The sequence below is a fragment of the Antedon mediterranea genome, chromosome 3, assembly GCF_964355755.1.
Source record: "Antedon mediterranea chromosome 3, ecAntMedi1.1, whole genome shotgun sequence".
NCBI classification, from domain to species: domain Eukaryota; kingdom Metazoa; phylum Echinodermata; class Crinoidea; order Comatulida; family Antedonidae; genus Antedon; species Antedon mediterranea.
Window position 1 is genome coordinate 18,517,824 of NC_092672.1, and position 16,710 is coordinate 18,534,533.

The 16,710-nt window shown below is 32.1% G+C and overlaps 2 protein-coding genes across 2 annotated transcripts in view; one reads left to right on the forward strand and one right to left on the reverse strand.

The window, feature by feature from the left end:
- LOC140044997 (uncharacterized) overlaps positions 1 to 16,710 on the reverse strand; it is an 82,434-nt gene that overhangs the window by 567 nt on the left and 65,157 nt on the right. The window contains exons 6-8 of the mRNA XM_072089726.1: positions 5,444 to 5,520; positions 1,869 to 1,982; positions 56 to 155 (exon numbers count right to left, since the gene is read on the reverse strand). Of these exons, the coding sequence (XP_071945827.1) occupies positions 71 to 155; positions 1,869 to 1,982; positions 5,444 to 5,520 (276 nt within the window). The 3' untranslated portion in view covers positions 56 to 70. The remainder of the gene's footprint in view (positions 1 to 55; positions 156 to 1,868; positions 1,983 to 5,443; positions 5,521 to 16,710) is intronic.
- Positions 7,149 to 14,532, forward strand: LOC140043276 (uncharacterized). Its single transcript, XM_072087777.1, has 3 exons — positions 7,149 to 7,286; positions 8,979 to 8,986; positions 9,984 to 14,532. The coding sequence occupies exons 1-3, from the start codon at positions 7,221 to 7,223 to the stop codon at positions 11,848 to 11,850; spliced, it is 1,941 nt and encodes a 646-aa protein (XP_071943878.1). The 5' UTR covers positions 7,149 to 7,220; the 3' UTR covers positions 11,851 to 14,532.

Genomic DNA, 16,710 nt, shown 5'->3' on the forward strand with positions numbered 1-16,710 from the left:
TATGAGAAACAATAAGGAAATTGAATTGGAAATAAAAAGTGTAGTTGTAAGTTACCTGTATGTATTGCACTTAATCTGCCGAGGCTAGTAGGCAAGTCACACTAACAAGTTTAGGTATAGCATCATGTGATATCAAGAGTTCTTCAAATTCACCACTAAAATACACAATATTTTTAAATGTTGGATATATTCTGTTTTATAATACACCTTAGTAGATTGTTGTGATTTGATTGTAGGAGTGTGGGTAAGATGATGTTAAATAAATGTTCTATTACACTCTCAATGATGTCATTGAAAGCATTGTCATTAATATGCAAGTACTGCAATTTTGTTTATCTTTGTTACACAGTGAGCAACCACACATGCACAGAGGCTAGGCAGTTGACTGATCACTTTCGATCAGCCTGTAGTATGCGCTGTCTATAATTGTTCTACTACTGTTCAAAATTGGAGTGCTGAATTTCCAAATGGTAGGTCTTGAATTAAAAAAGTAGGTGTAATGAATGATTATCTTGCAATTGAACATTTGGCAAAAAGTGAAAAACTTAACTATTATTTGTATCCTATATTTAATGATTTATTTTAGGAAGGAACAAAGGATGCATTTAAATGTTTTTAATGCATGTGTTTGGAATTGAATAATACCAAGCCAAATGACCATTACAATTCATGTCTCGAATAAAATCCCTATTAATTAATCAACACTATACGAAATATGACTCAATCTGCCAAGTAGATTTAGCGATAGGAATAGAATAATTTTAATAATTAATTACAAAAACTGCAACATTTACAGGCTTTTTCAAGCAGTTCATTGTCTTATAAATTGTTAGACACAAAGTGTGTTTCCCGAGGTAACAATGAACTTGCCAAATAGGTTCAGTAACTTTTCAATCATTACTATAATCCACCGTCTTTAGTGGCCAATAAATAGGAATATTTATGCAATGATTGAGTTGAGTTTTAGTTTGAAATTGAAATAGATTAAGCAATATTGAGATTTTCAAGCCAAAGTAGATAATCCAAATTGAATTGTTTTTGCAAAGAAATTAGGGGTGACATTATTATTCAAAAGCATGTAGTAATGCAACTGTTATGTGTATGCATTTAAAAACAAAAAAAATGACATAGTGTACAGATGAACTACCCATTTAATTTAAAATAGTTAAATAGTCAGATGTTAAAACAACTTTATTCAAATTGAAGTACAGTATGTTGCATGCTTGTGCTGTAAGCTTGTTTAAACCATTTAATTCTAGCTAATTACCGAATACTCAATAAATTTGAAATTAAAATGGATGTACGTCTCCAAAACCACCCAAATTTACACTAAACCCGACATCTAAAGCTTTTTTCTTATCTTCTTTGAATATTTCATTTCCTAAAAACAAAATTTACCCAGTTCAAAACCGAACAAAACATTCACATGGAGTGAATTGAACGGTCATATACTAATTTTATTTTTTTAATATTTGTAAATTCTATTTGTTTTAATTTAATTTTGTTTTGTCTGTTATATTTCATGTTATTGTCCGGTAAAATTGTTGTGAGGGTCCCTAATGACCAGCTGATCATGATTCGGCTCGTTGGACCACCCTTTTTAAATATTGTTGAAATAAATAAATACTAGGGCAACAAGCTATTCAATGAAAAAAATTAACCATTAACTGCTTTGTAGTTTTCAAATGTCGCAAAATGTTGATCAAGTTAATCCTAGTCAGGATAAATGTTTTGATTGCTGCTGTTACTACTATTGACTATACGTATAGTTGGGTAAGTGCTTTTGTTCACAATCATGCATAAAGTGATTGGCAATTGATGCAAACTATATGAAAATTGAAAGAGGAAGTTGTAGTAATTATGCAAACCTTGCCATTGCATACATAAGAACCCATGCAATCTCTGCCAACACTGGTAAGTTGTCAAATTCAGAATTAACATGCTGTAATAGCAATGGTGCAATGCCTCCATTCATGAAAATACTGCAAAACAAAAACCAAAAATTAATTAAAAACTATTTTAGTTGCAAAAATGCATTCGCTACTATGTTGATAAACACTATAGATCTGTGTTTCTATCAAATTATGTATCTTAGCTTGATTTTTTTTTTAAACTGTAGTTGATTGAAATTTTAGTTTAGTTATTGAAAATAAGTTTTAAAATGACTACTTCAATAAGCCTATTCCAAACCATTGGTGACCTTTGAGTCACTCAGGCAGGTTGAACGCATTTTTTGGTTGGCTAGCAACCACGAAGCGCCACCTACAGTCATGACGTCAGCACCGCAGAACTCTACACAGTAGTATATATTAAATATAACAAATTGTGAGCCATGGTCAAATTGAAATAAAATTTGTACATAATAAAAAACATCAATTTTAAGCACCTGCGGACAAAAAGGAAGAACCCTGCACTATACCGATCATGAGCGACTATAAAAAAAAAACATTTTTACTCGGGGTACCCAAGTCTAGGACTCGCTCATCTTCTCCTCCCATCTTGACACTATTGAACCAAATTTCAAACCCTACTAGTTCTTTACGCGTCGTTTGACGGCTCTGAAACATGCATGCATATACTAGGGTAATAGGTGAACAAAGCTATAGAGAGAAAATGTTCGTACTTCAACCGGATGCAGAATTATGACCTCATAAACATGGTACCAATCGCAAAAAGTGCGATTTATAAAGTACTACTCCTCCCTTATTTGTTGTAGTATTGAGCTGGGATTTGGCATGGGTATACTACAGGGTCGAAGATGGTACCTTGGTGCCAAACCATTTTTGTCATAATATAGCCGTGTTTTGTCATAATATAGCCGTGTTGTCATAATATAGCCGTGTTTGGTGTCATTTCAAAGGTCTTGACTTGGAGAATAAGAAATATACAGTAACACCTATTTATGATATTGTGACGTCACTTCTGCTCCCGGAATTAGCAAAAAATCACTTTTCCGGTTATGTGACGTAACTTTTTGGAATATAGCCGTATTTGGTAGCGAGGTTATTGATGTGTATGTGACGTTACATCCCGTCTTATGACGTCGTTACAGCTTCTTTTGCTGTACTCCGAGTATCGCACATTCGTGCTTGTTTTAGTTAGTATTCAATATCAACAGATTATTGGGAGTTCATTTTATTGGTATTATGGAGCAGGACAATGACTTATTGCAAGTCTGCAGAATGGTATGCACATTTTCGTTGCTGTGTAAATAGGATAAGCTACATGATTTTCTGCTTACCATTGCCGCTTACCGTTATCTCTCATCTGTGTAAATTGGCCTTTATCCAAGTCATCTGGTGGGTCAAATATTAACATGCTTCTCAAATGATTATGTGCAATCCCTACACATAACCCCAATATATAAAACACTTTGATGTGATGATAAGTTGTGAATGTCGATGGATAGAGAGTCTCTTGGGTTTCAATAGGAAATGAAATAACTTTTTATAAGGGAAGAGATAATGCATTATAAATAGCCTTATATTGAAAAGTCACAGGTACTCTTAAAATGCCATTAACTCTAAAGTACCGAGTATGGGAAATGATTAATTTTTATATCTTACTAGAGAATAATGTACAGTAGGCGTAACAACAATAAAGATATTTTCTAATAATAATAACTATTATTCCAAAAAAATCATCAATGAGGACGCTGTTCGGCCAGAACAGTCATGTTTTGTGAAATAAAAATATTTTTTTAAGTAATTCAATTTTCTCAACCAAATATTGATTTATCTTTTATAAATTCAATAATTTAGCATATTCTTTCCTGAGGTTTTGGGATTGATTTTTTGTGAGTTTAGGGTTGCTTTTTAGTTATGTCTGTTTCAGTATCAAATAAATAAGATTTTATTTTTAGTGTTACAGAACAAAAGAAAATATGAAACTTTGATTAAGTGCAAAAACATAGAAATAGCTAGCTACGCTAACCATTCATGTTTTTGCTAAATGCGATTAGAGTTGTCAATTTGCGGGAAAAAAAATTTGCGAAAATAATTTTTCCGTAAAATCTAAAACTTCGTCCACTTTGGCTTCAAATATTAACATTTTATGTAAACCACAACGACTTCGCCGCCGTCGCCAGCCTATAATAAGTGACAGCGATGTAGCGTTACTTGCCATCAACAACGTTTTTTTCACGTCACTCGAATAAATTAAACAAGTTTTCCGTTAGGAGGCTTATTAATTGTACAGGCGAGTAGTTGTAAATCGCGTTATCTGTAAATTTACACGCGCCCGACTAAGGAGAATTTTTTTTTATGAATAGATATGCGCAGTAATTGTAATTACAAACAAACAAACTGCGCATGTGTAGAGATAAAGTTATTGCGCAATAAGAAACATGCTGCATGGACATTCCGACGTCGTAATTCGTTTGTGGTGTGTTACGATGTTGTCGCGAGTGAATAAGAAGCATATAAAACACAAATAAAAACTATTTATTATTTTATATTGTTTGTGATAGAAAACTTTATCCAGGCAGGATGCATATGCTGATAATTCATAGAGGCCTGACGCCGATCATACATGACTCGGCTGTGGCATAGTCAACCATTGAATAGGCCTCCTATATAGGCTATGGTCGTGGCAACTTGTATTGCGTCAGGCCGGTGAGGCTGCAGTAGATAGGCCAATGCGGTCATGTTTTATTTTTATTTTAATCACAAATTTTGAATGAATAAATGTAAAAACAATACCAGACCACAACCTAATATATTTATTTTCAATTTTCCAAAAAAAAATCGGCGAAAGAAAATTTGAACTTAGCGTGAGCATAGGCTAGTATGAAATCCTTTGCGAAAACCCATTCTTCTGTAAACATGAAATACCATTCCATCTAATTTTCTGTAGAGGTTGCAACTGGGATAAGTAAATCTGGAGAAATTATGAAAACATTGCTAAACAATGGGCGCTATATAGTGAAGAAAACACATCCATTGGCCAGGCACTTTACAGAAGTGGGAAAGGTGGAAAATGTTGAGGAAATCTTTTTTTTTTTTAAACTAGAGGCTTTAATAAAATAACAATGTTTTAACAAGATGTTTTTTCCACTTATCGATTATTGAGAGGTAGGTCTGCAAATAAGAGATTGGTATGTTTAAAATGGAGAACAAAACATCTACCACTTTATGCTATGCTGTAGATATGACATTACAAGCAAATGCAAAATATAAATCAATTAGGAGATTGCATAAGTTTACTAAATTTTGACAAATTGCTCTTGGTATATATATATTTACTGGTTACTGGATGAATTCAAACAGATGTTGAGATACATCTTTGCATTTCAAGAACTGGTAGAATAAAGTTCTTTATGAATTTGTTCACAAATGTCAAGTGCATAATGCACCTGGTAATATAAATTATTGTACAATATATCAGTATATGCAATGTTTAACTTGATGATATATTGATCCCATATTATGTAATTATAGTTTACCTTATGTCTGCATCTGGTCCACTAATAAAGTTGGATATAGCAAAAGCTGCTGATTGGATGACCCGTGGAATAGGCGACTGCAAGAAAGAAAAACACATACCGGTAGTTTGTTTGAATTTAAATAACTAGATGGTGGGCTCGCTTTGCTCGTGTACCATCTAGGTCGTGCCCACAGATGGTTCTCGAATACACAGTAATTTCAGCTAAAAGAATGGCAATTTCAAATGTATGTACCGCAGGACTATAATACATTGTCAATTACAGAAACAAATAAATAGAAAAAATGATTTATGTAGTCAACTAAAATGAGCACCCTGAGAATGAGTGCGACTTCCAAAAGAGAAACTTGTCATGAAATTAGTCCAAATTTCAGACTCATTTAAACAAACCCAATTTGTGTTTTGTATGTAACATTAGGGTTAAAGGATGGGGAAGAGGACGGGTACAAAGAGGAACAATTTTTAAATATATTCTTTATCCACTCGGTAACGAAATAGTTTGTTCATGTTTTATAGGCCTATAAATAATATACTACTTAATACAGTAACACAAACTGTCAAAATTGTGCGTTTATATATCTAACAGTAGGGCCTACCCACACTCACAGTAATAAGTTTATTTGTACATGTGTTTATATATCTAAAAGTACCAACACTTACACTTTTACAATAAAAATGGCGACCAAAAAATGGTTAAAAATACGTATTTACAGTAATGTTCAAGTATTGCAATATCAAAATCAAAATGTTTTAGGTTAATTCCCCAAGGGCCCATAAATTTACCTACAGGAACTTGTGTTAAACCAAATAGTTATATTGAAATGTTACATTCATCGCAAATCAATACATTTATATAAACGTATATTAAATCTATCAAAATAGTATGTTTTTTTAATAAACATAATGCTGTACTCGAACTGTTCAACCGGTTTTCAGCTATTAAAAAAAAGTATCGTAGAATTGCGTGCGGGTATTTTTCAAGATGGACATCCATCATTGTATACCACGATTGGAAAACACCCCTATTTGGGGCAAATCATTGAATCTAAATTTGTTTTAATTGTCAATAACTAATTATCTAACTCAATTTAATTAGTAAACAGCGTTACATCAGGTGGTTAAAATCAGCGCCACCTACCGTCGTGACGTCAGCACCGTGATACTCTATGGTATTTATATTACTATCATGCTTTTTATGATTTTTCATAAATCCAATATGGTAATTTTAATTCAAATAGAACACCTACAGTAGATTAATATAGAGAGTATAAAGAAAAAAAAAAGGAAGAAGCGAAAACGTATTGTATAAAAATGGTTATTTCTACACTATTATTTTATTATTTAGTTGACAGGTAGTAGCAACTAGATAATTGGATTCTCCTTGTCTGCCCCCTACTTGTCAACTCTTCTCAAAGATGACAGCTAGCATGCCAGTTCGACAACTTGTATAGTCAGAAATATAGGCTCTGTCATCTCATGGGATCTAGTTCTTAGATTATACATCAAAAAATCTTGCCTGTTACCCCATGAGGCTAAAACATATTGCTTCTCCTGTGATTAAAGATGATTCACAAAACAAAAAAATATATAAAATCGATGTGTGTCCTCCATGTGTCTACAACTAAAATGAAAACTTATGATTAAATAAAAGCAAATTAATGTTGCATTTACTGGTAGTGCTTATCTTCCAATATGTTTATAATCACAGAAACATAGACAGCTGATTATTGGCAACTACTGTTTAATCAATTTAATATTGAATAAATTAGATAAAATTGATGTACTTTAGAAAGAAAATGTATGTAGTCTACTCCAGTATTGGAATTATAACCATGAATAACACAGTATAGTCTACTGTAGTATTAAAAAATCAAAAAAATCAATAAACAGTATTTAGTTTACTGCAGTATTTAAATCATGATAAATTTCAACATCTTGTATAACTTCTATTGTAGATAGTTTTTTTGCTTTTATTTTTCTTGTATTTTTTCCAAATCTGGACCTCTTGGGAGACCAGTACTTGTGTATTGAAAGAGCTATTCCAGAATAAAGAAAGATTTGTAATCAATAAAAGGTATCTAGTTTACTGCCAATAAGCAATAGTTAGTTTACTGCAGTATTAAAATCTAATTACTATGTGTCTCTTCAGGTAAATTTAATGACAATGGTTATTATCAAAATGATAAAACAAATGCAGTAAATGCAGTGACATTGATTTGGATGTATTTTTGCAGGATTCTGATTCAGCTGCTATATTTAGTTGCATCTACATGTCATGTTGAGGTTGGCAGACAATTAGTGAAATTTACAGCAAATTAACCTAGTTAAATGTTAAATTTGTAATGGTCAAATAATCAGTAATAATGAAAATCTTCACTTTTTCTTAATTAATAATAATGTGTGTTACTTTCATTAGAAAACAATAATAATACTGATATATGTAATTTATGATATGGTATAAGACCAATGTGCTGATGGGAAGGCTATTGATTTCCAATGAATAACAATGTTAATTTTAATTGACTCTTTTAAATACTATACTAAAAATGTGAAAAATAAGTTGATTTTAATAATTTTAGCGGCCAACTATAAATCCCAACATGCATTGCACACAGATTGATATTTTTGTTTTTCTTCTGTAATTCACCCACTTTTCAATCGATGGTGTGGCCAAAACAAATGGAAGAGTCATTACTTTTTAGCAAAAATATCTGTTTTCCTCCAATTTGTATCAACCGAACGTCAGGCTATATGCCTATAGGTAGCGTACGATGTTTGTACGTTACAAAAATAAGCCTACCTGGACTTGGCCTACAGACCGTCCACGAGAGGACATTCACGGTGAGCTACTTAGGTAGTGCATTCCTTCTCTCTTTTTATCATAATTTACCATAAAACATACATTTAAGACAAGGAATGACCTGGTTTAATGTTTTTAAAGTAATATATATGCATTATTTTACAAAACACTGTTGTGTATTGTGGTAAAATAATACATATGTCTTTAATTAAGTCGAAGTATACCTCCATGGTTGGGGTTTCATTTGTTTCACTCAAAGTACATTCTCATCTCATTTCTTGTAATCACTGAACATTTTAATATCAAAACCTGCAAAAATATCTTTAAAAAAATTAAAATTGATTTAATATACCCTCTTGTAAAGTGTATACCTTTCATTTTATGAGTACTAAAGTAAATCATCACAAAGTCATGTGATCATGGTCATTGCATTTTAAAACCATAATCATGAGGGATTTGTTTAAATGGCATATATCATACAGGAGGTACTATGATAAATTCTAAGAAGGTCCCTTGTTTTAATTTCATATCCTAGACTGTGAATGTCAGGTCAGTAGAATCTACTATATGTTGCAGGTGGTGTTATAGGCCGATTTTTAACTAGTGGCATTCATAGCAGCAACAGAGCAAGAGAGCACTGGGAATACTTCTTTTTCTGTTTACTACGTAAGTATGTTCTTAACATTTAAGTTCATAGAGAAGTATTTCATTATTTATTGTATATTGCATATTACAGGCAAATGAGTCAGTTATGTTAAAATAGAAACTTATTATAATTGATACAGTTTAGTACAGAGATTGTCAAGTCAGGATAAAATAAATGATTCTTCTTTTATGTTTCCTAGTGTACAAGGTGCAACAAGTGTCCACATAAACATTTATTTTTGTATTCTTAACAACTTCCGTTTGAAGAATGACTTAAAGATTTAATTGTCAATACCAAACCCTACCCATAACTACTTCCTTCAATATGCAAACATTGCAATGTTAATAAGGAGATACTACTGACGTCTAGATTTAAAACATACAATGTACCATTATTAATGAACATTTAAAAGACATTGCTTCTAACTATATGGCATGTTTTATTATTGCATTGTTCACACAATTCAGAATCTATAGAATTATAAGGTTAGCATTAATATGCAGTATTTTAAAATTTACCTTTATCTCATACAGGGACAAAAATTCAATGGTAGAAATAATTGTATAAGGTTTTTACAAATCCCAATATTGTACTGTATATTGAAATCACATTCCCTTGGGTGAATATCAAGGGCTGTTCACACGTACAGCATAATATATAGATGGCTTAGAGTGATGTCCTTATGTGAAAAGTAGGCAATATTGTTAAACCCACTTATTACACAACATTATTGGCATTAGTATACAAAACATGCATACCACTTTAGCTATCGCCAATTAGTTAAAAATAAATGTTGACCTTATTTTAAAAATGGTGAAAGCAAAGATAACTAAACACCAGCTAAAATCAGAATGGGTTGAAATGGAAGAATTGAGCTTAGGAATTGGAATTCTTCACCACCCGGTGATATTAAGAGAGATTCTGGACAATATGTGCAAAACACTGGGGCTCGTTTATATGACATTATAAAATGATTACACTGTGCCTTTAGCACCTTGGTGGAGAAGCGTGCATTAGATATTGTATGGAGGTAGCGTTTGGGTCCTAGCAAGCTGTCATAAAGGCAAGCTAAAATCAATTTTTTTTTCATTACAGAAATTTCAGTATGATTTCGGCACGTTGTAACCTGTTGGCGCTGCTAATTGTAGCCGTTAATGGAAATGTGTGTTACTTTCCTCACACATTTTCTTGCACAGAAGCTAATGAAGAACTACCGGACACGACTATAGAAAGAGCATGTGTTTGTGTTCACGCTGATTGCATACCTAAATCTAACCCGTGTCCTTCTGTAAATAACATTAAATTTAAAGATTCAACATTTGAATTTATATCCAAAAATTCATTTTCAAATTATAGCAGATTAAATTCTATTGATGTTCAAAGTGGTAGTATTAATTTCATACAGGAGATGGCCTTTGGGAATCAGCAGCATCTAAAGATGATTCGTATTACAGGCAATAAGATAAACGTGGAAACTGGGGCTTTTAATGGCTTGTCACATTTAGAGATTTTGCAGTTTCAACCAAATTTTATTTCCATATCAAGCAATCTATTTTCTGGAATTGGATCATCATTGCAGAATCTAGATTTGGGATCTGGAATAGTTATGAACATTCTTAATGATACATTTGATGAATTTATAAATTTAAAATCATTATCAGTTGCAAATAACAAGTTAAAAACAATTAATAAACAATGGTTCATCAGATTAACTGAACTGACGGAACTTAATCTTGCTGGAAATTACATCCTTTCAATTCCCAGCTCGGTCTTTAGTCATCAGACCAAACTGAAAGAGCTGTATGTGCCAGAAAATGACATTATCATATTGGAGCAAGGATGTTTTGATGGATTGGATTTTTTGGATGAGCTTGTCTTATCTGGAAATAAAATCAGTGATATTGGAAATGTTTTAACAGGTTTTAAAAATCTCACTAAATTGGTTATAAATGACAATTTATTGCAAATGCTTAAAAAAGAAATGTTTGCTGAACTTGCATCACTTAAGTACCTATCACTGTCTGGAAACTCCATTGCAGAAATGACAATTCCATTACCCCTCCCTAACCTAGAAATTCTGGATTTAAGCAAAAATGTTTTGCAAAGTCTACAAAAATATAACTTTGAACATTTACAGACAATCACTAAAATTAATCTTGCTGATAACAAGATCAGCAAAATTGAAAATGGCACTTTCAGCAATCTAAGCACATTAGGGTATTTATTTCTGGAGAACAACAAATTGGCAACATTTTCTTTATTTGATTTTGGAAATGACAACAAGCTGCAAAGTTTAAACCTACAAAACAACACTCTAACGTCGTTGAGTTTTAGTACGATTCTTATACCACAATCACTGATGTATTTGGAAATGCTATGGCTCGACAACAACAGATTGACAACATTTCCAAGTGTCATCTTTGATTATGCACCAAGCCTTGCTATCCACCAGAACTCGCTCCAACTCACAAACAATCCTCTGAAATGCGACTGTAACATCAAGAGTCTGACAGAGTCCAGACGGAACATTATTTTAGACTCAGACATACGTACTGAATGCCAAAACCCTGGATGTAGTGTTCCAACGACTATGTTTGCACATGGAGACATAACTGTACCAGTTGGTGATGATGTTAGCTTCATCTGCAAAGTAACTGGTCAACCCAATCCAATTGTATCTTGGACATTTAATAATGATATTATAATTGGTGGTTGGTATAATATCATAACCGGAACGTCACAGATACATTTCACAAAATTATCTGCAATTAACTTTGGAAACTATACATGCACAGCTACGAATAATGTTGGAACCGCTAGTGTCACGATGAACTTATTTGAAAGACCAGTAAAATATCAAGGAACTGGAAGTAATAATAATGCAGACAACAAAAGTTTCAGAATTAGTCCTTCAATATTACCTTTTGTAAACCTCATCCTTTTAGGATTTTTAACTTTTTAATTAAATCATTTGTGGCAAAATTCTTCAAATTTTGATACCAAAGAATGATTTCAATGTAGATTGCGAAGTTCCTGTAATACGACACTGTGTTCAAAAATGTGTTTGTAGCATTTAACTTTGGAAAGGCTTTTTGAATAAAAATTATTTACAATTTTAGGTGGTTAAAACCATATTAATAAAAAAAAAATATTGCCAATATAAAATATATTTGTAATGATTTAATTTAACAATTTTGTATACAGAATTCCTGTCTTAGTGCTAGGGCCTATGATGGGCAATGATGGCACATTTAAATACTTTCAATTATACAATGCACTGTAGTAAGTGTAATCATGGTTTGAGTAGCCGTTTTTTACAATGTTGCTAATATTATTTGCACAATATGGCAGCACTCATGTAAATGAATACCACTTTCGAAATATTATTGATTTAAGTGAATTGCTAATATTCACATTAGTGCGATAAGTGAACATAATACATAACTGAAACATGTACAGTATTCAAGTGTAATAATTATGAATATTAACATACAGTGATTTAATGTAGGCCTATTGTAAACAATCTAATATCAAATGAGAATATAATTTATCACAATTAAATTACAAATATTTGTTCTAGAAATAACTGGCCATCTATTCTTTATTGTTAAAATCAATGTGCAATTCAAGTTTAAACGCAATTAGAACAAAATAGAAATAAAATGCATAATAATAGATTTTACTGTACAATGGTTTTAATATAAATCGTACTGATTACTGAAATTGGTAATTGGCTCCTCTCTCTTCTCCACCCTCATTCTTATGGGAAAACCCAATATGTGCATGCAATTTATTTTTAAATGACAATGAAAATGTTATTATTTACAATACTGTTCAATTACAAAATATGACAAATGCATCAATGGAATTTAAACAGCCAAGATACAGTTAGAAACATGTTTCATCATCTGTTACACAGTATTCAAAATATTAATATTAACATTTCATCATATAATTTTCCATATCATTCCAAAATTCTTCAGTTTAATCCTGCATAATCTAATGATATACATAAATATTGCAAACCTATGGCTTATAAAGAAAATATAGTTATTTTTATATTTGGAAAAGAATTATCCAATTTTTAGAGCAATACTGTATAATTGAGTACTATAGCTATGTAATTGGCTGCTGTATACACCCCAAACCCTGCTAAAATGTTAATGAAATTCACTAGTAGCCTAATAACTGAAACATGTACTTGACTTATAGTCCCATTCCCTATGTTTTTTAGATCAAATTTAAGGTCACGCACTACATTTAATATAAAAATAAATACTATATGGTCCAATTGAGATAACTTGTTTTGTCTAAAAAATAAGTTGATTCTAAAAATTTTAGCGGCCCGCTATAAATTCCAACATGCATTGCGTGCAGATTGATATTTCCGTTTTTCTTCTATAATTCACCAACTTTTCGTGAGGCAAAAACAATGAAGGACTTATTACTTTTCAGCGAAAATACCGGATTTCTCCCCAATTTGTATCAACGGATTCTGGCAAAAAACGTGCCACTAGCCTAGGCCTATAGCTATTACCATACCAGTCATCAGTTTGAATATAAAAAATAATTTTAAAATAATGCCTTAAAAATAATAATGTTTAATATTGTTTCTGTTTTGAATTACAATATTTTTGTAAATTATGAATGAGAATCAGTTTACTGAATTTTTTAATAAATAATTTAGTTATAAATAAAAAATATGTGAGGTACAAGTAATGCAATTTATATAGCATTTGTTATCAATACATATTTCAGTCTGTAAATAATTGTATGTTCTCCTTTTATAACATTAGTGAGCTTACGAATCTGTAATTTTCTGCAAAATATTAATCTGCGCACGAGTATAAGCCCAGTATACTCTGTACCATTGTCATCTGGACTGTCTTTTGGTCCGATAGATAGAGCAAAGTTTATGACGTCATCTTGAAATGTTCAATAAAAATAGTTGATTAGTATGTGGTTTGCCTACATTTTTCAATTTTAGTTATAAACATAACTAAAACATATTTTATGTATATTATAGTATATAGTATATAGTATATAGTATATAGTATGTAGTATGTAGTATGTAGTATATAGTATGTAGTATGTGTAGACTGTGAATTCACTTTGATTCTTCTAGTTTCATTAAAAAAAAGCCCTCTTTTAAGGTTTTAATTGGGTGTCTTTAGTTCAACCTTTGAACATTGCTAACCAAAGACCTAGCCTGGCTAAATGCAACTGTTCAACACTTGTGGCTAAAAAAACATCACGCTCTATTATATACTCTGTTTACCGTCCCAATGCGAAAGTTCCCTAATAATGTATGGAGTACACTGTACATAATGAGGATAAGAAAAAAAAAACATTTGATATGCAAATAGTAATTGATATTGTGAGACATAATAGATTTTTAATTAAATTTCTCAGTGCTTTGCTAAAATGATGTGCTGTTAAAACTGAATTTATGTTTAAATTTAAAATAAATTTTGTGTTATTAAAATTATTATAGCATTAAATCCTGTATTCATGATTTGTATTAGATGCTGTGTTAATCCTTGACCAATAAAACCTGTTCTTATAAAGTTATTACATACTACTGTATAGTTTAGGAAGGCTTCCATTGGATTTGTAAAAGCTGTTGTGAATTAAATATGTACATCATTGCAAACCCAGTTTTCTTTGAAAATCAGTTGTGTCCTTGGTTAAACTCCTGTCTCTCCCAATGAGCCTGTTTCTGCTTCAATAATTGTGGTTGGTTGTTAATGTTGTTAACTTACGCAAATTCAATGTGATCAGGCAGTCAAACTAGAACAGCTGTCAATCAAATAACCATTATTTTGCATTGCAAACTAAAAGTTACACATGGATAACCCGTTAAATGGCGTTCTAACCCCACTCGTTAAATGGCGTTCTAACCCCACTCGTTAAATGGCGTTCTAACCCCACTCGTTAAATGGCGTTCTAACCCCACTCGTTAAATGGCGTTCTAACCCCACTCGTTAAATGGCGTTCTAACCCCACACGTTAAATGGCGTTCTAACCCCACACGTTAAATGGCGTTCTAACCCCACACGTTAAATGGCGTTCTAACCCCACTCGTTAAATGGCGTTCTAACCCCACTCGTTAAATGGCGTTCTAACCCCACTCGTTAAATGGCGTTCTAACCCCACACGTTAAATGGCGTTCTAACCCCACACGTTAAATGGCGTTCTAACCCCACACGTTAAATGCCGTTCTAACCCCACTCGTTAAATGCCGTTCTAACCCCACTCGTTAAATGCTGTTCTAACCCCACTCGTTAAATGGCGTTCTAACTCGTTTCAACCTTTATTTTCACACTGATTGAACATCGTTTCAACCTTTATTTTCACACTGATTGAACATTTGTCCTGTTTCTGCTGCCAAGAAATTGGGGTTAATTTATTCACAAGCTGGTTATTATTTTGTTATGATAACTAAGGGTAAAACTATATTTAACTGACTTAATTGCAGGATGTAAACAGCATAATGGGCATCTTATAACCTTTCTGTTCAATCATTCAATAATGAATTGGAATAATAATGCAATACTCCACAGCCAGTTTCCATGACAATTTATGATGTGGCATAATAAAAATATTATAATTATTTCTAACAAAATGATTATGCATAGTCATACAACAATACTCAAAAGTTTATGAATGATCTACCACATAAACACAGACAGTTTGATTGTTCTATAAAATGTAACCAAACAAAATGCAGTATATTATTTAGCATACATTTCTGGCATTATAATCTAAATAATCTATATATAAATTTACATAAGAGCAAAATTTGGTAAATCGCACGTTACTTCTAGAATGTTTACTCGATGGTATATAAAGTTGGTCAATCTTTCGGTATTGATTTTAACCACCTAATGTAACCCTGTTTACTAATTAAATTGAGTTAGATAATTAGTTATTGACAATTAAATCGAATTTAACTTCAACTGAAAAGCGGTTGAACAGCTCGAGTACCGCATCATAATGTTGAAAATACTATTTTGATAGATTTATATAAATATACTTTATTACTGCGAGTGTGGGTAGGCCCTACTGTTTTTACTTATTTATTTTATTTTTAACTTAAACTTAAAACCAGATTAAAAACACATAATATACAAATAAACTTTATTACTGACCATTGCTTCTCAAGGTTTGTATTAATTAATAATTACAAAAAATATAAATGTCGTAGTGGTGTATCGTTACTATTTTTAATCGACTATGACAGTGAACAGTTTTAACAAAGTATTAAATCGCAAATGTTTTACTGTATTTAGTGGGATATTATTCATAGGCCTATAAAACATGAACACATTTTTTGTTACTGAGTGGATAAAGAATATATTTAAAAATTGTTCCTCTTTGTACTCATCCTCTTCCCCATCCCTCGAGAATTATATTTGCCTCAGCTAGCACTTTGGCAAAATATCATTCCCCCGGGGATGTCAAATCTTATATTTTACCTCTAAAGCCTGTTTTCCTGTCGACGTTAGTCGACGCTATCATCGTTAATCGTTAAAAGTTCAACGACGATCGTTAGAAAACGATCAAGTTGAAATGTTAACGATAGCGCGAACATTTGATTTCTAGCGTTGAACGTTAGAGTTGAAACTCCGGTCTTCTTTCTCGACGTCATCGTAACGCGCAAAAATGAATAGAGGACTCCCCTGCCTCTAGCAGTAGGCTCACAGTGTAGGACACGTGGGCCTAGGCATACTAATATCTCTATACTGATGGTTCTTCGTTTTCAGTAGACCTATCCTAGTCCAAATAGCATTTTGGACTAGGCTGAAGACTTTGACCTACC

Bases quoted from the DNA above. Each gene is read 5' to 3' on its own strand.
- LOC140043276 (XM_072087777.1), top strand. From the start codon at position 7,221: ATGTACTTTAGAAAGAAAATGTATGTAGTCTACTCCAGTATTGGAATT.